The sequence below is a fragment of the Ctenocephalides felis genome, unplaced genomic scaffold, assembly GCF_003426905.1.
Source record: "Ctenocephalides felis isolate EL2017-DRISC unplaced genomic scaffold, ASM342690v1 CF-g0.4_SCAFFOLD_01492, whole genome shotgun sequence".
NCBI lineage: Eukaryota > Metazoa > Arthropoda > Insecta > Siphonaptera > Pulicidae > Ctenocephalides > Ctenocephalides felis.
In genome coordinates, this window is record NW_020537646.1 from 27,911,021 (window position 1) to 27,938,675 (window position 27,655).

A 27,655-nucleotide genomic window follows, 5' to 3' on the forward strand; every position below is an offset into this window, starting at 1 on the left:
CCTTGAAGATTAAGGGGAAAGTCTGCTTTAAAAGCTTCAAAAATTCGCTTTTTTGAGGAATTTTTAGAGAAGAAAATAAATATTTATTTGAAACAAAACTTCCAGATTTTATTTTTATATATCTCAGCATTCTTTCCATTTTTTTTATTAATGAAAATATATTATTAAAATAAATATCATAATATGCCGGGTACAAGCATTTTGCCGATGCGCCACGAGCCTGACGATACCATTTGGCTGAAAAGATGCAGGTTACAATTTCCATCCGAAACAAAAATATCAAAACAACATATATTTTCAATAGTATAGATTTTAGTTGAACCTAAAAAATCCAGAAAAAATGAGAAATTCACCAATCTTTCGCAACTTGAATAAAAAATCATGTTTTTTGATACAAAATTTTACTTAGATTGTTTAAAAAGTGGGTTAATTATAAATTTTTTAAAAGGTTTTTTCAGGTTAGAAAAGAATTTAATCATGAATGCATTAAATGTTGTCTCGATTCGATAGGACGTTTAGGTTTTTCCTAAATCGAAAAAATTGAATACCGAGAAATCGCGCGTCGAAGTTTTCATTGTGCTTGTATACATGCTTGACGTTTGCTCACTATTTCTTCTGTAATTCCAAAAATAATTTTAATTTGTTTTTGAAATTTCAGAGATATATTCTTGGCTAGTTTTGGAAGACATTTTTGCAAAAAAGAATCGATTTTTTTAAAGCTTCTAAAGCAGGTTCCCCCGCTTTCCCTTTAATGGGTCAATTCTGCCGTAAAATTGGCCAATGTTATTGCAAGGCTATATTACAAATATTTTCATACAAAGTGTTATTAAAAACTGTCAAAATTAATGTGGTTTCTGTGCAGAAAACCTGGGAAACGCACAAACTTATAAAGTGAAAAGTAAAAAATATGAAGTGTAAACATACTAATATCTTCAAAGATTCAATTAGGTTATATGCTAATCAGCTTTGAATTACTGCCCATAATATATTATAATAAAATATAAACGCTTTTAATGCAAATTTAATAGAACTAAAATGCTAAAGCTTTTAGTCTGAAAACTTCGTAATATAAATAACGATTATATATACAAGATTTATTTCTAAAAATGATGTGGTATAATAAAATATGAATGAAGTTACATTTCATGTGTAAAACGCCTGCAAATACTTTATGATACGCCAAGTATCATAGCCTTGACATCACATTGGTCTAATTTACCGCAGAATCGGCCCATCAATGTTCTCTATAGATAAAATAAACAAAAATAAAAATAGAATAAAAACTATGAGTATATTTTCTCAATAAAAGTCATTTACTAGAGTCCAACCGTCCACCCATCTACCAGCAATGCACTCAAGGGTGCTGCAAGTGCTTCGAATTATACAAACGAGGGTGAGAAGCGATCGTGTATGATTTTACTTGTGTGCTCAGGGTGGAATTGTGGTCGGTTTCAGCGTAATGTCAATAACCTCATTACGTTTTATGAGGGCAGGTCGAGCACAAGACGTTATGGTTCTCGTTCGAATTATATCAAACACCGACACAATCGCGCATACAGAGACCGATGACGACGATAATGCACATTGGAAAAGCATATTGCATAATAAAAATTTTATAATCAGATATAATTTTATTTGAGTCTTAAGATCGGAATCTAAATTTTGCTTTGAGTTGGAAGTTTGCGGTTTTATGGTGCGACATGTGTATGCCTGGACAGGCGTTTGGATTCGGTTTATAAATATATAAAAAATAATATAGTCCTGTCATTTAAACCTAAATTAGAGATACCCAGATAAATTATTCGAGATACCCAGCTATAAGTCTGTGAATGCTTGTATATTGACACCCTAAAGTTGTATCAAAACCTACATATAGCAGGGTGTTAATACCATAATAGGTTTTGGGACAACTTTAGGGTGTCAATATACAAGTATTTACAGACTTACAGCTGGGTATCACGAATTCCAAGGTGAACTTACTATAATGACTGGACTAATATTACTTCCTTTTTTACCGGTAGCCCGATGTAGAGGTTAATGCATATTGGTATACGAAAATGTTCAAATGCAGGTATTCTATTACAGAGATTTAATTAAGATCAGAATGTAAATTGTAAACTTTGAACTCGAATTGTTGACTCTTCACTTGTTGATTCTGTCATTATTCAAAAATCTCTACATAAAAAATCCTCGCATTTCTTTTACAATAAAATCTGAATAAATCGCAAAAGTTTTCACAATAAAAACAAACATAAAAAGTAATAGAAAATAGTAGTTGTGGCTCAAAAATTAAGATCTGTACTATAAAATCAGAATCATATAGATGACCATAACGATCACATATCGGAAATTACATATAAATCGGAATTTACATACTTATTTGTAAGTCCTACCGATATTTAATAGAAAGTACTTGTTTGTGCTTACAGAATATTACAATGAAATAAATTCATTTTTGTGCCAAATTAAAATAATGAAATTTAACTCTAGAATTAAAACTTCATCGATTTTAACGGTTATATTGCCAAAGCTTTGTAATTGCTCATAACTCAGCATGTAGTAATAGAGTACAATAATTTATATGACAAATTGAAAAAATTAATTTATATTCTTGTAATAATAGTTTTTTTAATTATTAACTTCCCGTAGCATAAGTTATTGCAATGGGCCGAAAATCGAAATTGAAAATTTTTACATTTCTCGACGTTTTGAAGGTTTCTGAACATTTTGGCATACTTCAGAAAAAATGGATGTGTGTGTGTGTATGTATGTATGGATACAAATTTCCAGTCACTTTTTCGGGCGCACGGATCAACCGATTTAAATGGTTCAAAAAACACTCGATTCCTAGGTAAGGAGGTAAAGAGAAAAGAGTGCAGAAAATAGAATACGACTTTTTGAGAGAACGGAGCATCCGATTTGAATGACCTAAAAAAACATTCATTTAGTAATGATTGGGAGAAGTGTTTATCAGTTTTTGGCAAAGGCAGGCCCAGCCATTTTGAAGATACGAAGCTCAATGTGAAGATAACGGCAGTTTTTGAGAGAACTAAGCGCGCGATTTAAATGATTCAAAGAACTTTCTGCTTGTCTTAACAAAATCATTGATTTAAAAAAAAAATATTTTTGTTTCAATTTTATTTTTCAAAAAAAAATTGTTTATATCGAAAATAATTCAGATTTTATTTTTAATTCTGACTATAGTTCTAATATACTTTAAACAAATACTTTAAACTTTGCAATTCAGTTTATATAATTCTTATAAATATTAGACAATTTCATACTATTTATTTATAATAATCTATTTGAAAACATTAAAAATTCCTCGAACATTTCGTTACGGTACGGGAAGTTCCAGCAATTTGCCTTAAGGCACGATGTCATACACCCCGCTAGTTATAATTATTAGAAGGAATTGATTCAAATTCTAATTAAAGTTTAATAGTTTACTTGCTCAAAAAGTTAGTTAATAGAGAATTTATTATTTATTATACATATTATTAATTTACTTTTTATTGGTTTATATGCCCATAATATGTTATATAATTACGCTCATAATCGAATAAAATTAATTTTATGCCAGTTAGAAGTAATTGATTCAAATTCTAGTATCTTCAAAGTTAATTAGTTTACTTCTTCAAAAAGTTGGTTATTACAGAGTTTTTTATTAGTTTATCTATTTAAATTGATAATGCCTTCACCAAATTAATAGCAAAAATCTCAAATGTGCACTTACTAATCAGGTAGATCATGCAACACCTCTGTATATACCATCTCGTCAATAAATCTAAAAAAGGAGGTTGTGCATGTTTCTTAAAGAATTTCTAAATAATTATTTACTATATGAACGCTTTAGAATTTAAAGTTTAGATAGTATTTTATGGGATATTACTACAAATAGTTTTGATGCTCACAGTCATGTATGTCTGCTCATAGCATGCTACAACTGAGTAAAATCGTTTTTATTTCAATTTGAAAAAGTAAAATTAAATTCATTCTTGCTTTTGAAGACAATGATAAATATTAATTTACTAAAGAAAGACATTTATAAGTAAAGCCTAACATTGGTACGTAAAAATCTCTTCACCATAATATTAGGAATATTAACAAGTGAGAATCATATTCAATTCATTGGAAGCACAAAATCGAGCTAAACCCTCTATTTAGAAAACAAAAACTTCAAAAAATGGTATTTAAAAATTTATTTGTTTATTGTACAGTATTTTTAAAACTTACTTCGGAGTAAAAAATTATATTTTCACATATTCTAATAAGTGTATCAGAAACATTCTAGTACCAAAGTAATAGATGTTGAATGCATTACGAGCTTTGAAATATTAAACACGATCAAGATCAAAATGTATACATGTAGCTTATAATAAAAATATACAAGCTTTCATCGTGTGAAACCTAACAAATATTTTATCTGCCTTCACTTAAAGTTCTATTATTTTATAAAAATCGTGCGGCACTCACCTTCTGTTTGCGATATCAGAGGTATCGTTTCACCACCTTCTCTTCGCCAAACTATTGTCGGCGGTGGAGATCCAGTGGCGGCGCATCGTAAAGTGACATTACTGCCTTCACGTACCACCATGTCAGCACTTGTTGGATAATCCAGAATATCTGGAGGCACTGCAAAGATAAAAAAAGTACTTTATAGTAAATTATTACAAGAATTGCTCGATTATTCATTAATATACATATAAAAATGCAAGGAAAATTATGATAGCTTATGGCTGAAACTTACGAATAAGTTTGATGCATTATTGTACTTAGGAGAGGTACGAGCTATATTTAACAAGGGTAACTAGTAACAGATAGTTTTCAACAGAATCTTAAACTATATTAGAATATTTTTTGTCTTGATTGGATATCTAAACCGTCCTGCATAATATTATCATAGCTACTGTCCTGCAGTCGACGCAATATACAGAACTGTGCTGATCCAACATTTTTGACATGTAATATTAAATTGTATTATGAATACAATTACTCATAATTATTCATAAAATTTTGTTTTAAGTTGTTATTTAATAAATTGATTAAATAGTTATTTTAATTAATGTAAAAAAAATCATACCTAGGGGTAGTAGATATAAAACTTTGGGGCTAGTTGTAATATACAAGAATTGCATTTTACATTTAAGTGAAGCAGACTGAATGAAATGCAAAAATAAAAATAGTACTTTAGTAAAATATGGAAAATAATTTTTTTTATTAATTTTAATATTTGTAACAACTGATAATCATTTAGTAACATTAGATATGAATAAAATATAGTACAATATTTCGATTGAAATGATATCCGTATGACTATAATTTAATATGAAATAAAAAAGCAAACAAAGATATTTTTTTTAATTGCAATATTTATTACAATAGTTAAATGATTTAACATCTAGTAATAATAATGAACAATAACATAAATTTAAATAAAAAAGAGTACAAAGGATAGAATTTACATTAAAATGATATCCGTAATATGATGATTTAATATAAAATAAAAGCAAATAATAATAAAAATAAAATTAATAAATAAAATAAATGAAATTTCTAAATAATGAAATAATAATAGAATTAATACATTTAAAAAAGTGTGAATAATAGAAATAATATTAGAAAAACAATGAAGTACAATAAAAACAATAAATTGCGGATAATAATAAATGTAATAAAACAACATTATAAATAATATATAAAATAACATAAATGATAATAATATAAAATAAGTAAAAGGGCACGCTTAAACTGTGACACTATATCTAATTTGTATTGCAATAATAAATGTAATTTATGTTGATTTATGATTAAAATTCGTATTACAGAAAACTTTATATATTTTGTTTATATTAATTATAGTCTGCATTGATATATGAAAAGAATTACTAAGTAAATTTATTTTGCATATTATTCATCAATTCAAAACTTCAAGGACGTCTTTGTTCTCCAAAAAGCAGGAAATTTTCTGTAGAGTAAGTTATTGTAATCATCCAAAAATCAAAAATATTTTTTTTGCATATCTTTACGTTTTAGAAATTTCTGAACATTTTGTCATACCTTAGAAAAAATAGTTGTGTGTATGTGTGCGTATGTATAGATACAATTCTTTGCCCACGTTTTTTGGAGCACGGATCAACCGATTTGACTGATTCAAAGAATATTCGGTTCCTACTGATGGGGAGACGATCTGGTTAGTTTTTGCCAAAGACAAGTCCAGCCGTTTTGGAGATACGGAGTAAATAGCGCAGAAAATAGAAATCGAATTTTTGAGAGAATGGAGCATCCGATTTGAATGATTCTAATCGACATTTCGCAATTCGCAATAATGGGGAAAAGTAGAAAATAGTTATTGGCAAAGATAGGTTCAGCCGTTTCAAAATACAGAGCTAAATGTGCATAAAATGGCAATGTTTGACAAGACCAAGCATCCGATTTGAATGATTCATAAAAACTTTTTGCTTATGTTGGCAGTATAAAGAAACGATTAGTTTTTGAAATAAATAAATTTAACTTTGCAATTCAATTCATATAGTTTCAAGAAATATGAGATAAAGTCCTTCATTCTAACTCCGCTTGATCAAACTTAGTTAATTTACTTTTTATGTAAACATGAATAAACGTCCTTGTCCAATTTATAAGCTCTTATATTTTGTCTATAAAATACGAATAATGAAAGTTTCAGTATTTGTAATAATATATTTTTGAAAAAATATTAAAAATTCCTCGAATATTTCATTACGGTACGGAAAGTTCCAGCAATTTACCTTAAGGCGCGATGCTTTCATGAATTTAAACAATTTACCGTATAGCATTTACTATAATATATATTTAATTATGTTCGTGAAAAACTCACTAAAAGCACACATTACTCGTATTACAACAATATCACATTTCTATGTATACTCAATGAATTATTCATCGAATCACGATCCCTGTATGACCCTTAAATATATAATGAAAATCACAACTATCATACCGACATGATAAATGATAGTAAAATCAGGACCTAACAAACATTTGATAAAGATTGATTGCCTTCAAATGAAAAATTCAGAACCGGTGTGAAATCATGCATCGAATAATTTGGTTAGCCCAAACAAAATATAAAATTAATGGCTCTTTTGAATACATTATTTATGTTTGAAATCTGTGACTAATGTTGTAAAATAAAGTAAATGGCAATGAATTTGTTAGTAGTTTACAGTAATAAAATATGGCATTTATGTAAAAATACTATTTATATAATATATTTGGAAATTTGCTCTACTAATATTTAATTTAAAAATTGTGATTGAATGTGAAAACTGGTAAAAAATAAAGTAAAATTAGCACAAGAGCATTCATAATATTAGCTAGCTGAATAAGATCACTTTAATAATAAGATCAATAATTTGATCAATTTGAAAAAATATAATGATATGACATGAGTTCAAATTAATGATTGTTTAAAATTATTCTTCAACATCTTTAAGTACATTTAAGAAAGCTCTTTTTTATGATATTTCTTTAATACTGTTGCGTCGGGATCCTGAAAATGGGTTTGAAATTATGTCCAAGTTTTTTTACAAGCATTACATAGTAATTGACATTCAAGTAAATATCTTAGTAACAAATAAATAAATGTACAAAAACTAATATTTTATCGTGCCTCTAGAATCTGCAAGATATAGGTCCACCACGTTCATTATATTCCATATTTTTATTTTTTTTACATTTTATTAATAATTCAGTATTATTTCAATCTTAATTTATTATTATAGAAAAATTCAACAAATTCTTTTATTTTTCTGAAAGTTCTTAATTTCATTCATAATTTATTATTATTTCAACCTATATTTATTATTATTGAAAATAAATATCTATTTGCTAAATATATATGATAATAGTAATTATGACAGCGATTATGACAGATTTTATAAATTCAAATAATTAATTATGGATATTTGCAATTATAATCCAATATTTGATATTTGATTAATTATTTAATTAATAACCAAATATTCATACACTTACAACTCAGTAAACAATATTATTTATAATCTGTTACATGAATATTTCATACTAAATAGTCATTTGGAATACGAAAATTGAATTATAACAAGTTCAAAAAGTAGTTGAAAGTATGAATAAAAATATAAATAAATTAATAAATATATAAAGATCAATTATAAACAAGATCTAAACACAGTTTTTCTTTAATATATAACTTCACAATAAATTATACAAAATAATGATTTTATTTATAAAAAAAGCTATGTTAAATACACATATTAAATTTGTTTGAAGTAATTGCAGTAAAATTAATTTATACTGAATTTACTCTATGAAAGTTTAATGATTCAAAAATAAAAAAGATTTAATGTACAAATACATAATTAAATATAATATTTGTTATATGATTCTTCAATATTAAAACCTCTTTAATACCTCATCATTTGTCAACTTTATCACTTTGAATTAATTTTTCCATCAATTTAATATGTAAATTGATAACATTAAGCGAATTTAGCGAAATAACGCTAACAATAAGCGAACAATAAGGAAATTTTTGGGGTAACTTATTTCAAAATATAAATCGATATAAATAGATTTGTGAATAATTGGAATACAATAAAAATATGAAATTTTTCAGAGACATTCTTTAAAGTTTAAATAAGGCAGTTGAGACGTTTTGATATCTAAATGTCGGATATTAACAGATTTTTTTCTGTGAATGTTATTATATGACAAAAATTCACTTTCACTAGGCGATAAATGGGTAAAAAATGTCACAAAAATTACTATTTTTTATTTAATAATTACAACTATTAATGTTAAGAAGTTAAAAGATATCAGGCCGCCCATAGGTGGTCTTAATAATATTATTGTTAAGTATCAAATATTTTAAAAAGGTTGAACTTAAATAGAATCAAACTAAGCAATCTTATAGACTAATCAAATTTGAATCACATTTGATTAAAAAATAAAATAATCTAGTCTATATTAATGCAAAGACTATATAAAAATTACTAATTGTAAGGCATAATTGAGTAAAACCACAATTTAGTAGAACTGGAAAATTCTACCGTAAAAAAGACCAATCCTATGGCAAGGCTAATGTTACGCTGCGTTTTTCATATAAAATGCTACTAAAAACTGTCAAAATGATATGTCGCTGCTGTGCAGTCAGACGTTTTAGATATAAAATCTAACCTAGAAAACGCACAAACGTCAAAACAGATCTCATAACTGCATCTCTCTGATGTGTCATAATAATACATACAAAAAGTTAGATTTTTGTGTAAAATGTGCCTGATAAAACAGCATTTATACAGAATTCTGACAGTTTTTAGTACTATTTTATATGAAAAACGCAAGGTAAGGTTTAACTTAATTTACTTTCTATTTATTACACCTTTGCAAGGGTGAAAGTTTATTTGTTTGTTTCCTTTTACCTCACGCAAGCGTTAGCTTTTATAAAGGTTATATAAAAAAACTGTTGAATCTTACTTAAAATTAACAATACATATCATAAAACAATTAAGTAACGTATACTTGAGAATAATATTAAGGACTGGAAAACTAAGCAATAGTGCTCACAATCAAAACAAATAACAACAAAAGAAAATACTTTTGATATGATTTTTTAACATTATCATTTATCTCCCGAAAGTAACGTCGTAGGAATCATTATGGTTTCTGGTTCCAACTTTTTTCCTCTAGTTTCAAATATCGGTGTTAAAAGAATCTTGATTTCACTGGTTTTTAAAATATCAGTGGTGGATCTTTTTACCTGCGAGCATTTAAGCCCCGCTCTACCCTATTATAATCCCTTAAGTTTAAAAATTTTTGATACACGTGATAGTAAGATTAATAAAATATAAAATGTATCATGTACTAACAATGATCCTTTGCAAATAAATATAATTCCTTATCTCACATAGCATAAATCACACAAACAAATAAGAAAAACCATTTCCTCATATTACTCACAAATAATCAACTTCAAAGATGTAACGAGCCGAGAAAAATCTAACATTACATAATAATGCGACTCGAAAGAAAACGAATGTAGTTGAATCAACTTATGTGCGTATAAAAGCTCATGTTCATAATTTTAAAAGTAAGTACATTGAATAAGTTTCATATATCACAGAATAACCGCATCTCTCCATAATTATGAATAAAATCACTGAAGCAGACAGAATGCGAACCTGACTTCTGACATGATGGCAAAGAAGAAAAATTACGTTATCCATCCTCAAGTACATTGTAAAACAAGGAATAGAAAATTACTTACTTTAATGCGTGCAAAGTAAATGTACTATACAGGAGGAGATGATAAAATTTGAATATTAATTCCGGGTTTTAAGTATAAGTGGTTGGATGTAAGAGTGAAATTATAATAACGTTCTTTACATTGTAAGCGAAATTAAGATGAGTTTAGTTTAAATTATTTTACCCACAACTAGCATTTTATAATCAATACATTAAAAGTTCGCCAAAGACATCAAAATTTCAACAGAGCTTTTTTTTATTTTAATTTTATTTTCAATAGCAATCAGAATACATGACAATTCTATGAGCTTTTAGGCTTATGTCTTTCACTTGCACACAAACACATACACTTTCAAACACACATATAAATTAATCTGATAAATATTATATTGCTAGTTAGAAAATCTTTTCAATAATATAAGTGATTTTACCAATCTGTTCATATAAAGCTGTGATAGTTCTAAGGGTCCTCCATATTATCTTTAGGCAGCTTCATCTTCAACAGAGCTTAAAAATGAATTTATCAACTCAAAAATCTTTTGTTTTTGCAAAAATATCCAATTTGCTAATTTGATGTTTTCTCGGCGTCATTCTGAATCGTTTGATTGAAAATTTATAAGAAGAAGGTAAGTGCGACTACTTTAGGTTTTTTACTCAGAAGACTTTTTTCAAAAACAGCTGCACTTTATAAGCCATTCATTGTATATTTTTTCGACAACCAGTCAAGCTCTTTCTTTATCATTAGCAGTAAAAGTAAACAAAAAATGTTATCCGCATTTTAGCAAAAAAATCTTGAACCAATTTTAAAAACTCATATTCAAAATTTAAAGATTCAGCTTTTTTGAAAAATAATCAATTAGCAATTGTGCTGATTAGTTTTTGCGTGAATATCCCAATTTTTTACACATATTGGAATTTTTTTAGCTTTGCTCAAGGTAAAATGCTACGTATACCTTGTTTACACAATACTGACCTTATACTATAATATAACTATAAATCGTATATTAAAACGTGTTAATTATTGTAAATAGAATGGACGACATATATAAGACATTTAAATATTTCTTGGTTTATTATAAAATAATAATAATTTTCGTTTTCCTGATTCGTTTCATTTTAACGTATTAAGTATAAATTTTGTATATAATTTATTATAATCGTTTAATGAACTGAATTGTTTGCTTTTTCAATTTCTATGAGAATTTTTTAATTTAATATGTGAATTTTAAACTAGTTTCCTGTTTTTATTGTTGAAATTTAAAATTTTCCAGTTTATAAAATTAATGTTCACAATATTTGATTGGTTTTAAAAAGAAAGAATAGAAAAGTATTGTAAAAATTGTATTAGCAAAAGGTGTCAAGTTTACTTCTTGCTAAAATGCACTCTTGAAATTTAAAAGTATATAAACTACGTTATATTAATAATTTTGATATACTTCGTACAAAATAAAGTGTTTCAGACCGCTAGAAATTATTAAAAATTAAAATCTCAATATGATAATGAAAATAACAAAGAAAATTATGATAAAATAAATATACACATCATTTTATATGAATGATCAAACAAAAAACAGCCTTTCTTAAAGATCTGTTGATTTATGTACTTATTTAATTGATCATCTATCTAAATACCATGAGAAATCAATTGTTAAAGAAAATACAAAAAACTACATTTGAGAACTAAATTCAGTGTTGTAGTTGTTCACACTATTTAAAAAATATTTTTTTTAAAAAAAAGGATTTTTACTAGTTTAAAAGTTTTACTAGTTACTAGGAAATATGTCTCTTGCATATAATTCATTTTTTATAAGTGTAAGTACTATATTTATAGAACTGCCAAACAATGAAATCCCGACTAAACCATTATTATTATTATGTGAAGTGTGAAAAAATAGTTTAAATTTAGATTGAACATAGATGTACTATATTATAATAAACTATTTGAACTGTAATATATTATTAATCGTAAAATTCACACAAATTTTTCATAATAGATGAAAAAAAAGATTTACATACGGCTCAAGGGACCATGAATATTAGGAATCAATTTGATTAATTAATTATTTAGCAGAGTGTAAGTAAGAAATATCCCGTCACCATAAAACAGTAAATAAAAACAACTATTTTTGCGATATATATTGATCTTTACTTTCCTAGATTCTTCTATTATTCCTTTTGCTGGACACTCAAAACTAATAATGAAGTATTTATATGAAACGAACATTTATACTCCTCAACTCCGAAGGGTCTCCAAGTAAAAACAAAATACCTGGTCAAATTTTTAGCAAAAAGTTTTATTAATCTTAAAATGGTCATTATGTTTCAGAACATACCTCATATATCATAATGTTATTTAGGAAAAGAAATTACTCTATTTAAGTAAGTTGCATATGCTTGGTAAGTATCACAAAATCCATCCACATGCGAGTACAATATTTTAGAACCCAAACAATTCCTTCTTACAAACATTGCAAATAAAACAGCAATCAATCTTCCACTCTAGCAGATACGTACATATCAAGACGTATTACGTATATACGTACATTCAACATACCCCTTGCCATTAAACCGGTTACCATACCTTCTCCGGGCTGGGACTCGCACGGGGCTATACGAAGATTATAAATGTATTAAGAGCTGTATTACGGGCAGTTATGCTATAAGGGTTTCCACACATAGTTAACCTTATAGTGGCTCTCACAATGGTTATCTTGCGGATATCGATTCCCTCTTAATTATTAAGATAATAGATCGACCGCCAGATACTGCCCGAGCGCCCGGGCAATGTTGCGCAAGGAACAAATCAACCGGAAGATTTATATACTTTGCCAGGGCTGATTCGATGGACTTGGGGTAGGTCGATGGGGAAAAATATACAAATAGTAGGTAATTAGATTTAGTGTGTAAATTTTAAAATAGTTTGCAGTTTTATTAAAAAAAAAATTAAGAAATTTACAACACATGTTCAGAGTACCTACTTATTTAATCGGTTACTAAAGAAGGTTATTTTAATATTTTAAACAAATTGAGGTGGGAGGAAATTGAAACTTATTGCAAAAATTTCTCAGCAGTTAGCAGTATTATTTAAGACAAACACTTCTAGAATGTTATTCAGATTACTCATTTGACTGGTTTCAAAATATTATTTTTTTGGTTCCAATTTTGTGATAGATTTGATAGGAACCGGCATCAAAAAGCATAAATAATAAAAAATTAAATTAATTGTGTAATTTTTAAAATATCCTATAGGGTTTATTATCGAAATTAAAAAACATAAATATTTTTGTTTAAATAAATATTGGTCACAAAAAACATTTTAATGTATCTAATGTTTCAATAAACTTCATGGGTCATAAGATATGAAACTAATTTCGAACTCAATAAAGCTTTTCAAATAGTTGGCAGTTTTCATCAAAATATGAAAAAAATATAACAGTTAAAATTAATCAGTACACATACTTATCTGATAAGATATGACGATTGAAACTTAAATTTAACAGTAGCCTCATAAATTATTAATGATGTACTAATAAGTTTTAGAATTATTAATAATTTTAGAATTATTTAGGTTTGTCATTTTTTTAACTAAATTAATAAAAAGTTATGAAGGCAAAATTAAAATCACATTTATATATGGACCAATTCTTTCACACAAAATCGTACTGAATCTGTCAAAAGGTCTTGTATTTTATGTACCATCAGGAATTTTACAAATAAAATGCAACATCACTAATATTATGTTATTAAACTGTATCCCGAATATCCAGTTACGATAATATAGTTTTTATATATTTGTGCTATTTCTAAGTTCAGTTTTCTATCTAAAATGTTAGACTACACAGTAGACTTTTGACAGTGGCTTTTGACAGTATTTAGTACGATTTTGTATGAAAACGGTTACATAACATAGGCTTGCCATAACATTGGTCTATTTTACGGCAGGATCGGTCCCAAAATTATTCATGACTCTCACAATTAATCATCGATACATCTCTGTGCAAATCAGCACATATATTGTTATTAGTAATTATCTAGTGAAGCCTGTAAATTTTATGGATGTTACAGAAAGTGTATAACATAATACATTATTAGACTGAATATTGACCAAATTGATTTCGTATTGTCTATTGATTGGATTATGAGTCAACATCAACATACTGGTCTATGTTTATAAAAAATTTAAATAGCAGTAAATCACAAAAGAGCATATGTATTACGTAGAACCATATGATATATATATATATATATATATATATATATATATATACCTATATATAGTATATCGAAGAGAAGATAAGAGGATTACATATTTTACCCTAAGTTGAAGAAGTACCTATGCGAGTACACTGCATATTCGATGCACTGAAACCGAATCTCATACATATATCATAGCTTATAATGGTTCTACTAAAGTATTACTGAAAATTATAAAGATATAAGGATCTAAAACTAGAAAAAATCATAATAATACCATATTATTATAACGAACGTAAATATTGAATCATCGAAATATTATTATAAGAATTGTTACAAAATTCACTCAATTGGAGTATTCATAGCTCATAGTAATAGTATCTTAGTAATAATTATGCAAATGATTCGTTTCTTTTTATGAAATGAATTATAGACGTAAGTAGCATTTTTCTTTATGGCAAGTTGCGTGAAATTCTCGATAAGTGTGAATAACTAATTTAATCAATCATATTTTTTTATTTATATATGATACACCATGCCACATATCTATTCTCGTCTATATGTTTATTTATCTACCAGTCTCCCTGTCCGCCTGTCCACCTGCCCACCTGTTTACCTGCCTGCCAGAACATCTGTTAAGCTGTCTACCTGTCCGCTTGTCTACTATTTCACCAGCTTACCGGTATATCATTTTGACAGTCTACCAGTCTATCTGTATTGTCTCTTTTACTACTTTTTATCTGATTACCATCATTCAGATAATTTTTTTGTGAATAAGCCCTCAATAAATATCACAGTTTTTTCGTCAGGTATTCAATGTTCACACACAATAGATCTATAGCACAGAATTATCACTTATAAAATTTAGTATGCACTTCCTGATTTTTTGTGAATGTATGTATGAAAATTTGGTTGAAATAATTTAAATGTCCTGAAGAAGATACCATCTTATAACCCCAAATAGTAGAAAGTAGTTCTTTTCAAAAAATTAATATTTTTGAGAGAAAACAAAGCATGCGATTCAAATAAACAGAATCATAAATAATAAACCACCCAAAAAACTAAACTGTAACTAGAAGTATAACTAAATAAATGTTTGTGTCTCTATGTGTACATATTGTAGAAGATCGTTATGAAGTGATGGCCATAAGACTGCAATCTAAAATTTACTCTTTTTACCTGTATTAAAAAGTTTTACATTTCAGACAAGATTTCTAATAAATGGAATGAAAATGAATTTCCTTTCTCGTACTTGTTGTGTTTTCTAATTTTAAGAACAAACATTTAGGTTTTAAATGAAAGACTTAGATAGAAACAAAATAATAAAATTTGAAATAAATTGAAAAAACTTTTAAAAAATCACGCAATAAGTAATAATAGTAATAAATATAAATAGTAATAACAGTAATTCGATAATTATCCCTTTCGCTAAGGCAGTTTTTTCTACAGAAGTGCCGCTGCTATACGGAACGATATATTTTAAGATATTGCTATCAGCACCAATTAAAATTTGATGAAAGATTAAAAATTACGTTACAAATAAACTAGAAATTACAATAAAAGATTAGAAGTCTCAATAGTTTAAATTGTGGTGATAAATCTAGAATCAAAGGCAAACACAATATGTCGCCCATGGACGACACTCGTATACACAGCACGATATGCGGATGTCGTCCGTCGGCGACACTCGTATCAAAAGGGTTAAATATCGATTTGTTATATAATTAAATTTCATAGATCAGATTTGATTCTGAATTGCTCTTTATTATTCATCAAAATATATTTTTGTTTGTATTTAAAAAAATCTAGTTGTTATTTTTATAGGAAAGTCCCTTAACCACAAATAAACGGTATATTTCGACATCGAAAGTAGAGAAAATATTTGATTAGGCTACTATAGCCGACAACAAATGACACGATATATGTATATAAAGCAACAATTAACTAATCACTTGGTAATTTCCCCAATATGCACAAATTAACATTGGTGCACCAACACGTACAACAATCATTGACCAATGGATTCAGATATGGATTTCAATGGCTTTCCCGAATGCCCCGTTGCACGCTAATGGAAAACGCGGGAAATGTTGAGAGATACTATCAACTATGTTCTGATATAAACATATGCATGTAAATAGCACATGTGTGGGTAACTTCACATTAATATGCATGTGTGCTGGTGTTTCTGGCACATGCACATCAATATCAATACAGAATCGCACGTACATCAGTTCAAGTGTTGGTTGGCTTCTGCAACGGTGTGCAATGTGCATAGAGGTGGTATGCGCTCGAGAGTGATTCATATCCGGCTCCAAGGACCAGACGCGTTGGATTTTGAATATATTTTAGTTACTATTGATTTAGTTGGCATAAAGTAAAAAGCGCATTAAAGTGAAGTTAAACACGTACTGGGGGGATACGAAATACCGAGTTTGAATCATTTATGCAACAGCCACAGTACATTCTGCGCGAATCTCTTATATAGCTTTCTTTTGAACTTTTTATTTCGAGTTAAAGTCTAAAACCATTGCTGTATAATACAATAATTGTACAATAAATAGTTTCACAAACAATAAAATAAAAAATACGCCTGTGCGCATAGTGGGTTTCGATCGATGAGGATTCCGTACAAAACGTTCCGTTCACTAACGCATTGTTATTTATTATATGCAGTGAAAATAATCATATAGTTTTATTTTTCATTATTTTATTTAAGACTTAAATTATTTATTAACTTTTGCATATTAAATTCATATCAATTTTTCTGATAAAGATTGAAATAACTTAGTTATTATTTATAAGAAAATAGTTAAGTTTATATTATTATCATTAAAATATTGTCAATTTTATATCGAATGAAAAAACTATTGAATTGTTTTTTTAATTTGTCTCTATTGTATACAATGTCCCTTTATGGCTGACCAATGTAAATTCCACAATTATACTAAATGTCCTTAATTGGACAGTTGTAAATATAGCAGTGAATAAAAAAAATTTATCTAGTTAATTATGGATTTCATTTAAACTAAAACTAATTTTCACAAGTCTCTATTGAATTATGTTTTTTAAAAATAATTTTTGTCAATAACACTTCATATATTATAAATGTACGGTACGGCAAGACCCAAAGATACATTTTGACTTTCATGAAGTACAATATTATCATCCAAGACTCAAAAATTTACATGGTACAAGTCTGAATGTCTAAAATGTTAAATTCAAAAATAATGTATAAAATATCAGTCTGCTCGAAATAAAATTGAAGCCAAAGATAGTAAAATTGTACAATAATCTCAATAAATTAAGCAAAATAATTGACCATTAACCCAATCATAGCGATAAAGAGCGTTTGTCCATAGTGATGCCGCTATAATTATTTACAACGACATATTTTAAGGTATTTGTATCATCATCAATAAAAATGTGTTAAAAACAATAATTACGCTTCTATTAAACTCGAACTTACAATAAAAGACTAAAATTCTCTAAAGTTTAACTCTTAGTGAGAGATATAGAAGCAAAACAACATGTCTTCCATGGACGACACTCATACACATAGCACGTTATGCGGATGTCGTCCATAGACGACATTAAATGTTTTTATTTTTATAAAGAATTTAAAATGAATATTTCAAAATCTTTACAAAATTGGTCCTCATATTTACCAATAACAAAGAAATGATTTTAATAACATTTCAAAAACCTAAGCTTATCAAGTTTTTTAATCAGATTGAATTAGGTTTCAAAAATAAAATTTGAACATTTGAAAGAAACTATCCGCAGAGCATTGGACATCTATATTACACTATTGTATATCACTAATAATTATTAACATCAAGACCATAAACTAGTTTGGTACTGATAATTATTGTAAGGATTTTCCAGAAACTGATATTTTTCGTATATTTATAGTAATTTTATAGTGTTTCAAGTATTTTTGAACATCAATTACAACATAGAATTCTTTGTTGTTATGTAGTTGCTATTCCTAGTATAATTAGAAATCAAACTTGTTTATATAATGATATATGAATAGTTAATTTGATTGTGCGTTTTATGTAGCAATGTGCTGCATTATATTGTAGCTATACATCGACAAGCCATTTGCATTCGACATAATAATTATGAGTAAAAACTGATATTACTTCTGCTTGATATAAAGTTATCCGAGATGAGTAAGATTCTGAAAGTTAGTTGCAGCGAGACCAAAGCTCTTACTGCAGACCTACAATTCAGCTCATTGAAAAATGTACTTACTCATTTCATCTATAATAGTATTATGAATAGTAATAATTAATAGTAGTATGGCCTAAGACATGTCTATGAAATTAATTCCTTTATTCCTTTTTTCTCCCTTTCTTATTGTTCCATTTACCATTTTATTACTATTATTGACCATGATTCATTTTTATGCATTGTTCTTTCCAAAACTTTGCTTCCATGCTGCGTTTCAAAATTGTGCTTCGGCTTTGACTTTTCTGTAAATTTTTTTCTCGCGTAAGTCATCAACCATCTGCATTCTTTTTCATCCCAGTGCTTTCATTAATTTTATTTTTCTAATGTGACCATATTTTTGTAAGTCAAAACCGAGACGAAAATGTTTAGTTATGGTAATCCAGAACAAGAAGGGAGCGGGTCTTTGAAATAACAAATGCTATTTAAACACACAATAAAAAACAGTATTTTACCTCCGATGACACCATGCTCTTTTTTGCAAAATGGGTCCGATCCAGTTTCTTTTCCTTTTTATGATCATGATCAGTAGAGTCGTTTTTTCGTCTACTTTATATTCTTAACTTAAATATCGTAACTAAGTCATGAAATCTGATTCGACCAAAAATTGAATACCGAAATCTTTTAAACATATCGTGATGCACTACACACGTTCTGTTATTTCTCCAGACTCCGTGCAATAGTTATCATCAGTCGGTATATGTCCATATAACTCATTAGATGCCTTGTGCATCGAATTGCGAAACGATTAAGTCTAATATTCCCAAAATGTTCGAACGTCTTTGTAACGTGCAGATATCACAGTATGAAAGGCTGTCTGAGCAAAGCCTTTGTTGTCGGTTGAGTTTCTGCTGAGGCACTTGCTTTACTGTTTCTGTTCCGCTCTAAGTCGTATTAAGTTTTGGTAGGTACTGAACGCAGGCATTTGCACACATCTACTCTACTTTATATAAACTATGTTATTGTTACTGAAATCGAGATTATTATGATGGTAACATCAAACGACATCAAAACCGTTCAACGTTGCCATAAAAGATATTGTTAAAATTACAACTCGGAAGTATATACTAGTCATTAGATTAATGAGGAATGCTGGTGAAAGCTGTTGATATATAGAATACATTATAATATATATATATATATATATATATATATATATATATATATACTAGTTGACCCGGCTAATATTGTTTTACACCACAGAAAATATTTCTAGTATAAAATGTTTAGTATAAAATAAAAATGTGGTATATAAGTGGAAGGGTCAGCTAACAAAAAATATATGAATAATTTCTCACTGCCACATATAAATGTTCCCGGGTCATATTAATAATCTTTGTAAGTACCAACCTAATCTAAAACTAACTGAAATTGCACATTTGAAATTTCAATATTTTGATATATTATTACCGCGCTTTTGTATTACTTCGTTAATTTTTCAATTACAAAGTAAAATCTGATAATCCATTTTTAAATTATATTGTTATGTGGAATGCCTGAGATTGAAAAATTGAGAGAAGTAAAAATGTTGCAGCTTTGACATAGATTTGTATGGTACCTAATTCTCTATCAAAAATAGTTGTATCTTCAAATTTTGATATTTAATCTTTCCTTTATTTTGCGAAAATGGCTCTTTATGCAATACATTTATGAACTATCTGCTGATAAACCTTTTTACCTGCAGTCCTTTAAGCCCTGCCTTACCTTTATTGCTACATAAATTTAATTTTTGAAGTAAAACTTCTTTAGGCGCGACTAGGGTCTGAATCCGTACAAATGCAACGGAAGTCTCGATGATATCATTTTTATACGGGTCGATTTTGATCAGTCGTCGTGTATGTGAATAGAAATCTGTCGTTGTATGCGTACCGATATCAACAAGGAATACGGCATAGATAATTAAACATTTTAAAGTTGCGTCGTAGTACAAATCTTAATTTAATGAAAAATGCCTGAATCCAGGAATATTGTTTCTTGAAAATAATAAAACAAATTACACATTTGGGCCGTGTACTAAACGTAAGTTTTTTGATTAAACATTATTTTTATATTATTCGTAGTTTCTATAAATCTTTGAAGTTATTAAAATGAAAAATATTTTTAGGCAAGACAGATATTACAGCTGTTCAAAGAATGAGATTATTTCATCCGCAAAAAAGTAAAAAAAAAATAATAAACTCGACTTAAAAAATTAGCTTCATTTTATTGTCTGTATTGAAAAAAAAACTTTTAAAGATCATACACATAATGAATAATTAAAAATATTCCGTAAAAGTTAGTTTAATAAAAAAAAATTGTATATAAAATTCAAAATTTTTGTAAACTTTGTTGATTGCTAGTTGTCAATAAGAGGCCAAACCAAATAAATAAAAAAAATCAAAATTTATTAATAATTAAAATGATAGTATAATTTGTTGGCTTGAACTTACAATATCGTTTCCATAATATGGATATCGCCTCGTTATTCCCTAAGAATCAGTAGTTTACATAGAAGTTAAGTAATTAGTTAAAGCTTTTAAAGGTTTTTTATTTCATTAACCTATTATCAAAATGAATAGAACCGTTCACGTCCTGATGACTTATGATATGTCACGTCAATATATTTATCATAAATTCGGCCACTTTTTCTTACAATGGAGATCAAAATTAAAATGGTTTCTTCTATAATCTTTGGAAATAAATGCTAATACAAAGGTTTATTAGTCCATGAATACAAAATTTATTTTAGGGTCGAGCAGATACGGCAGCACATGCGTTATTATATTTCATGTGTGTGTTATTTCGATGGTATTATGTTGGTGACAAATAGGTTTAGCATAGAAGTGGGTTATTTCGCCAAGAGAGATAGAATGTACTTATGCATATTCGCATTTGTGTAAATGTATAAATGTGTATGTGCATTGGATTTGTGGACACCGACACATTTATAATATATATATATATATATATATATATATATATACACATATACCAACATATCAGTATGTCACACAATGGGTTACGCTCTCCAGAATAGAGTTCATCTGTGACAATTTCTAGATATACGACCTGACTTAGATATTTGCATACGTATCTAATTCAGCACACACAGGATAATATTGTTTCAGAATATATATATATATATATATATATATATATATATACAAACGAAATATATTTATATACATGCATAAATGCTTATATGTTGGTTTGCAAGAGAATAGAGCAATCTAGGTAACTCGATGATGTATCTGGAATAGGGATTTAACAAGATTACTAATACTTCAAATATTCTAAGCATATCGCACGAATTCTATTACAGATTTAGTGTTTGTACATAGTATACTACTAATTACATTTGTATTAATTGATAAAGCCCAATTTTTCAAATATCACAGGTACGTAAGTTTTAAATAAACAACAATCATTTCGGGCAATTGAAATTAAAGTGAAAAAATCGTTTAAATTTTGAGCAATAATAAAATACATATATACAATAGCAAATTCATGTAACCCAGTTTCAAGTTTTCCGGCACCTTTACATATTTATGTTTTGTGTAAATCAGATAAGATAGTTTATGATAGTTTGATATGATTATAGTAATTTCATGAAAACGAATGTATTCTTGAGAAATTATTAATCAATAAATGTCAAAAATGTGCTTCTACTTATTGGCTTAATATTTAAGAGAATATGAATATTAAGCAAAAACATTCATTCCTTTGATAAAATCACGTTGATAATAATAATTCTAAAGTAATTGTTAAAAAAACATTTCTTGATCAAGTGCTCAATCCAATTTCGATATATATAACACAGTTAATAAAATAAATCACAATGACCGTTTATTCTTATCATTGAATGAAACATGCTTTATAATAACTTCTAACACAGCCTTTATATTCATACTATCAATCTTCATCAGTAAATTCATAGTAAGTTCGATATCAAGCGGTATACAGTCGGTCAAGTAAGAGCGTGGCCGACTTTAACGACAGTTAATGAAAGGTAATTCTTTCGTGAGCCGATAAAGTGAAGCTTTGTCCTTGATGCATTTTCAAAAAAGGTTTAGTTGCAGTGGATCTTTTGAGAATAAATTACGTTAAACGCCATGACTGCTAAGTTACGCGTCGCGCTACGAGGCTGCGCCCTTTTGCATGCACCTAAAAGGTACCCAAATGTAGCAATCAGCTGCTGCATGATCTGAAATGGCGCAACACAACGGGGAAGCCTCTGACGACTGAGAAACATGTGCTTCTTTTCTGGTTGGGCACATGAAAATATTGTTAGAGATTTTGAAAATGTTATTTTAACTGATGAAAGTTCTATATGAGCACGTACTGCCCCCATCGAGCCGTCAAATTAAAATACGAGCCGTCAGACTAAAATAATTGCTTTTAACGTATACAATGCATATATAAATATTAAAGTTTCATAAAATAATTATTTTTATAAATTAACCCGGCCACGCTCTTACTTGACCGACTGTAAGTGAAATTATCAATTAAAATTATAAATCTGAAATATGATAACAAGTAATAGTATCCTTTTGTGAATATTGCAATATATATCTAATCAGTTAATAAATGATAGGTAGTACTGCCCTAGGCCAGATCCGTAAGATGAGTTAAACCCCAACTCGATTCAGAGAGAACACTGTGAGAGGATTCTCATTGCGATTTCACACCTCAGTGCCCGAAATGAGCTATTTTCAATTGGAAACATATTTTTTATCTATATTATCAAGTGAGAATGGACATCGCGACTGCTCGATATCAGGTAGTACTAAGCGGAGGCTTGAACTTGCAGCCCCATTACGAGAGCGTGCGTTAAACCGCTACGCCATCTAATATGTATTAGTAAAAAATACTAAGAATAAACATAGGCTAGTCAACCACTTAGTAGCATTCTGATTAGAAGGTGTTCATTAATCACATGACCGATTTTTTAAGGATTTTTGAACCCCCTTTCCCCTTGATGATACGGGGTGATATTCAAAATTATCCTCTCTCCTCCACCAAACATTACGTGTATTTTTAGTTACAAGAAAAAATAGTAATTTTTTTTGAAAAATGTTTGGATTTTATTTTAAAAAATCAGGTAAAAATAAATACACGTGATATCTTTAATTTGATTTTAAAAAACGTGATTTTATCATTTTTTTGACAAAAAATCCCCTTTCCTTAAAAACCTCACGTGATTAATCAATGGACGCTCCCCTGCATACACTACAGTAAGGTTTTATTAATTTATGATTCAACAAGAAGTTTGAGTATTTTATTCAATTGCAACAAAAAATAATAAGTAATACGTTTATGTTCCATAAAACTTGCATGTGTGTCTATATGCGCATTGTCACCTCCTCGATTTAAAGCAAAAATTATTATATTATTATATATTAATCATCAATGGCAAACGTAAGTGATAAATTCTAATTTATTCATAGACATAGCGCAGTATCACTCAAATAATTAAACTCGTTTATACACCTCCATATAGACGTTCTACGTCTGATTCCATTACCGCGTCAATTTTCTCTAGCTGATAATTTCCGCTCGTCGGCAGTGATAATTTGGCTTAACGCTTATTAATCAATTAGACTAATTAGATTCTAATTGCATTCCGATATAGATGATATCTTTATCGAATCATTTGAAAGTTGAAGGGAGAATAGTGAATTTACGAGTATTTCTTCATCGATTCGGTGAAGTCACCAGATGTTTTTGTCTTACTGAATTAAAATGTTCTGTGTATAATGCTAGTTTGGCCTTCCGATAATTTTTTTTTTTATAAACAGGGAACTAGAGTAAGGTCGCAAAAAAATCGAAAATAAACATATTTATATGTCATTAATTTGTACCAAGTTATAATAAATTCTTGGAGACCTGACAGATATATTAACTTAAAGGTGGAATGACCAAATCGTAGTTTTTACAAAAATTGTCACTTGGTCCTTTTCACCCCACAGCAGAGTAAAATAAGGCGGCCAGGGGGTAAAAATCCATTTTTTATTTTAAAAATATTTTACAAAATAATACTAGCTACATTTTTCAACCAATGTAAAATATAAATTTCATGAGTACACTGTTGTACAAAGGTAACACTGTCTATAAACTTTATCTGGTTTTTCGTCAGAAATCTTCATCAGCAGAGTTGCTGAAAATTGCTTTTTTTTAACTTGGCTTACTTTTTTCATTTATTAAATTATATTGTTTACTTCTTTACCAGAGTAAAAGTTCTGTTGGTCCTTTTTACTCTGGCTTTTTCCTCTACTTGAAGTAAAATAGTAGAAGGAGATATTGTTGTTAAAAAAATCTTAACTTTACTTGCTGTTGAGTTTTTGACTTTTTGTTCAAGCCCCGTTTTACCCCTTTCATCAGAATTTGTTCGCGCCAGAACGACGTTAGATGGCGCGAGCAAACTACATTTGTCAGAATCAGACAATATTTAGTCTCTAGCAATCCCGAAAAAAAAAGATTTTGCATATAAACGCTAATCATGAGCGTTTATTAGCTCTCGCTCTCTCTCTTGTCACGTACGACGTTTCACTTGTTTTTCTGCGTTAGTTTGTTGAATTTTCTGAGTATTAGATGTTATTTGTGTAAATAAATACTTTATTAATCGCAGCCAGTGTTACTTATTTATGGTTCTAGAATCAATTTCTTCCTCAGCATCCAATTCCTACAGCGATCTGAGAATTCCAGACTTCAAGCCACCATCCGACTGGGCCGCCTTCCGAGCAGATAACATCTAGTATATCCTTAATATACTCAAATTTACAAAATCATCGGAATAGCTATTATGTCAAATTCAATAAGCTATTCCGAAAGGGTCTAACCAACCCCCATCCTTTGAAAAATTATAATTTCAAAGTAATTTAACTACGGAATTATTCAATAAAACACATTAGTAATTAATGGCACTTTTATTCCAAATCCCAACCTGCAAACCGAACTTTATTGTTCGTCTATTTTGTTCTGCGCTTTACATATTCATACCGCTCGTATTTTCCCACGGATCTCTGGAAACCCGGGAAAAAGAATCAACAAAATAGTTCGGATCCTATTATATTTCGCTTTATTTATAACATATCATGCTGAAACCATAAAGTAAAACTTTTTAAAATTTCTCGTCTCATTTTCTCCCTCACTATAAACTAGATGAATAGAAAAGAACGAAATTGAAGCTCTACCGCTTTAGAAATTCGATTTAACGGTTTTATGTTGGCGTAGCATAACACCACGTTATTTATTTTGATATATAGAGGTTATAGTCAGATGCATATTTTATTATGCCGGAAAATACATTTATACTGTTCGCCACAAACTTTTGTAACACACCACCACGTTTTTAGCTGCAAAATTATGTTTTGATGGTACTTGTTTTGTTGCATGATAATTGGGTTATTGCAAATTGAAAATTAAATGTCGATTATCTCGTCACAAGTATGTGCTTTTATGTAAAACAATTCAGTTAAAACTGCCATCGGTATGTTTATCATTTTGAAAATGAATAAATTAAATATATATTGCCAATATTTGCTGATCATATTTAGATACATTTTTTGCGCATTGGGAAGAACTGTTCAGTTTTAAAAATAAAAATATGTTTGTATAATTCACCAGCATATGCATGTGAAAAAAAATTTAGTTCTTATAAACAAAAAGTAAGAGGCCAATTGCAGGATAAAATATAAATGTACTGCAATGTTACGGGTCATGAAATATCTAACTGTAGAAAAAATATAGTTCTTACAACCAAGAAGTAAGAGACCAATTGCAGGATAAAATATAAATGCACTGCTATGTTACGGGTCATAACAAACCTAACTTCATATGAGTTATATCAATGAGACATCAGGAAGATGCACTTATGACAAAATAGTTAATTAATAATTAATGCGTTTTGGAAGTTAGGTTTATATGAGTAAAACCCAACCCATCGAATGGATTATAAAGTCGTTGCTGCGGTTTTTCCGAAAACTATTCACACATATACTATTTCCAATATTGGGGTAAACACATTGGTACTATTAGATTGAAAACTAAGTAAGTTCAGCTTATATGGTTTCAATTGATTTTTTTATGTTTACTGACGTAGTCCAAATATGAAATACCTTGTTTAATAGTAGGCTATTTAGCTATCAATCTGTGAACAGAGTTGAAGGATGGAAAATCAAATCAAATATTTTTGTCATAGTGTGCTTCTTTATTTCTACAAAGGTAAATAGTTATCTTAAGCTCACAAAGAGCTATGTGTGACAAAGCCCTAAAAACAGCAGTGTCAAAATTAGGTTGCCATATTTTGTTCTGGCGACTTTGCACTAAAAGATGAAAAACGCTCTGTCCACCCAGTTGAAGTTGAGTAGAAATAATTTGTCTACTTTTACTCTTACCACCCAACCGAATGATCAATTTTGATATCTACATTAAACAACTAGTAAAATTGAAAAACTAACAAAAAAATGAACAACGCGGTCGAAGAAAAGCGGACTAAATTGACAAATAGAAACCATGATTTATTCCATTATTGACATCAGTTATCTTTGGCCACTTGGCAAAAATTATTGGAGCCTAGTTGAGATGTGTTGTCACATCCTCCATAAAAACCTGACCTTGCACCTTCTGATTACTTTTTATTTCGATCCTTACAAAACTCCTTGAATGGTAAGGAATTTAATGATTATGATGGTGTCAAATTGTATATTATTCAGTTTTTTGCTAATAAAAACAAGAAGTTTTATGGCAGTAGGATAATGATGCTGTTTGAAAGATGACTAAAAGTCAGTGATCACAATGAGCGATGTATTTCCGAATGAATTTATTTAGTTAAAAAAAATATATTTGATTTTCTAACAAAAATCTTCACTTACTTGGTTTCCAACAAAATATTTGTAATTTTGGTCTCGAATTACTCATATTTGCTCGAAACGTCGAGAGAAGCAAATTAGCAAGTAGTATTGGCAAGTAGTATATTTATATTTAT

The 27,655-nt window shown here is 28.6% G+C and overlaps 1 protein-coding gene across 1 annotated transcript in view; it reads right to left on the reverse strand.

Moving 5' to 3' along the window:
• LOC113369956 (lymphoid-specific helicase-like) overlaps positions 1–27,655 on the reverse strand; it is a 945,337-nt gene that overhangs the window by 122,061 nt on the left and 795,621 nt on the right. The window contains exon 6 of the mRNA XM_026610584.1: positions 4,477–4,635. Coding sequence (XP_026466369.1) covers positions 4,477–4,635 — 159 coding nt within the window. The remainder of the gene's footprint in view (positions 1–4,476; positions 4,636–27,655) is intronic.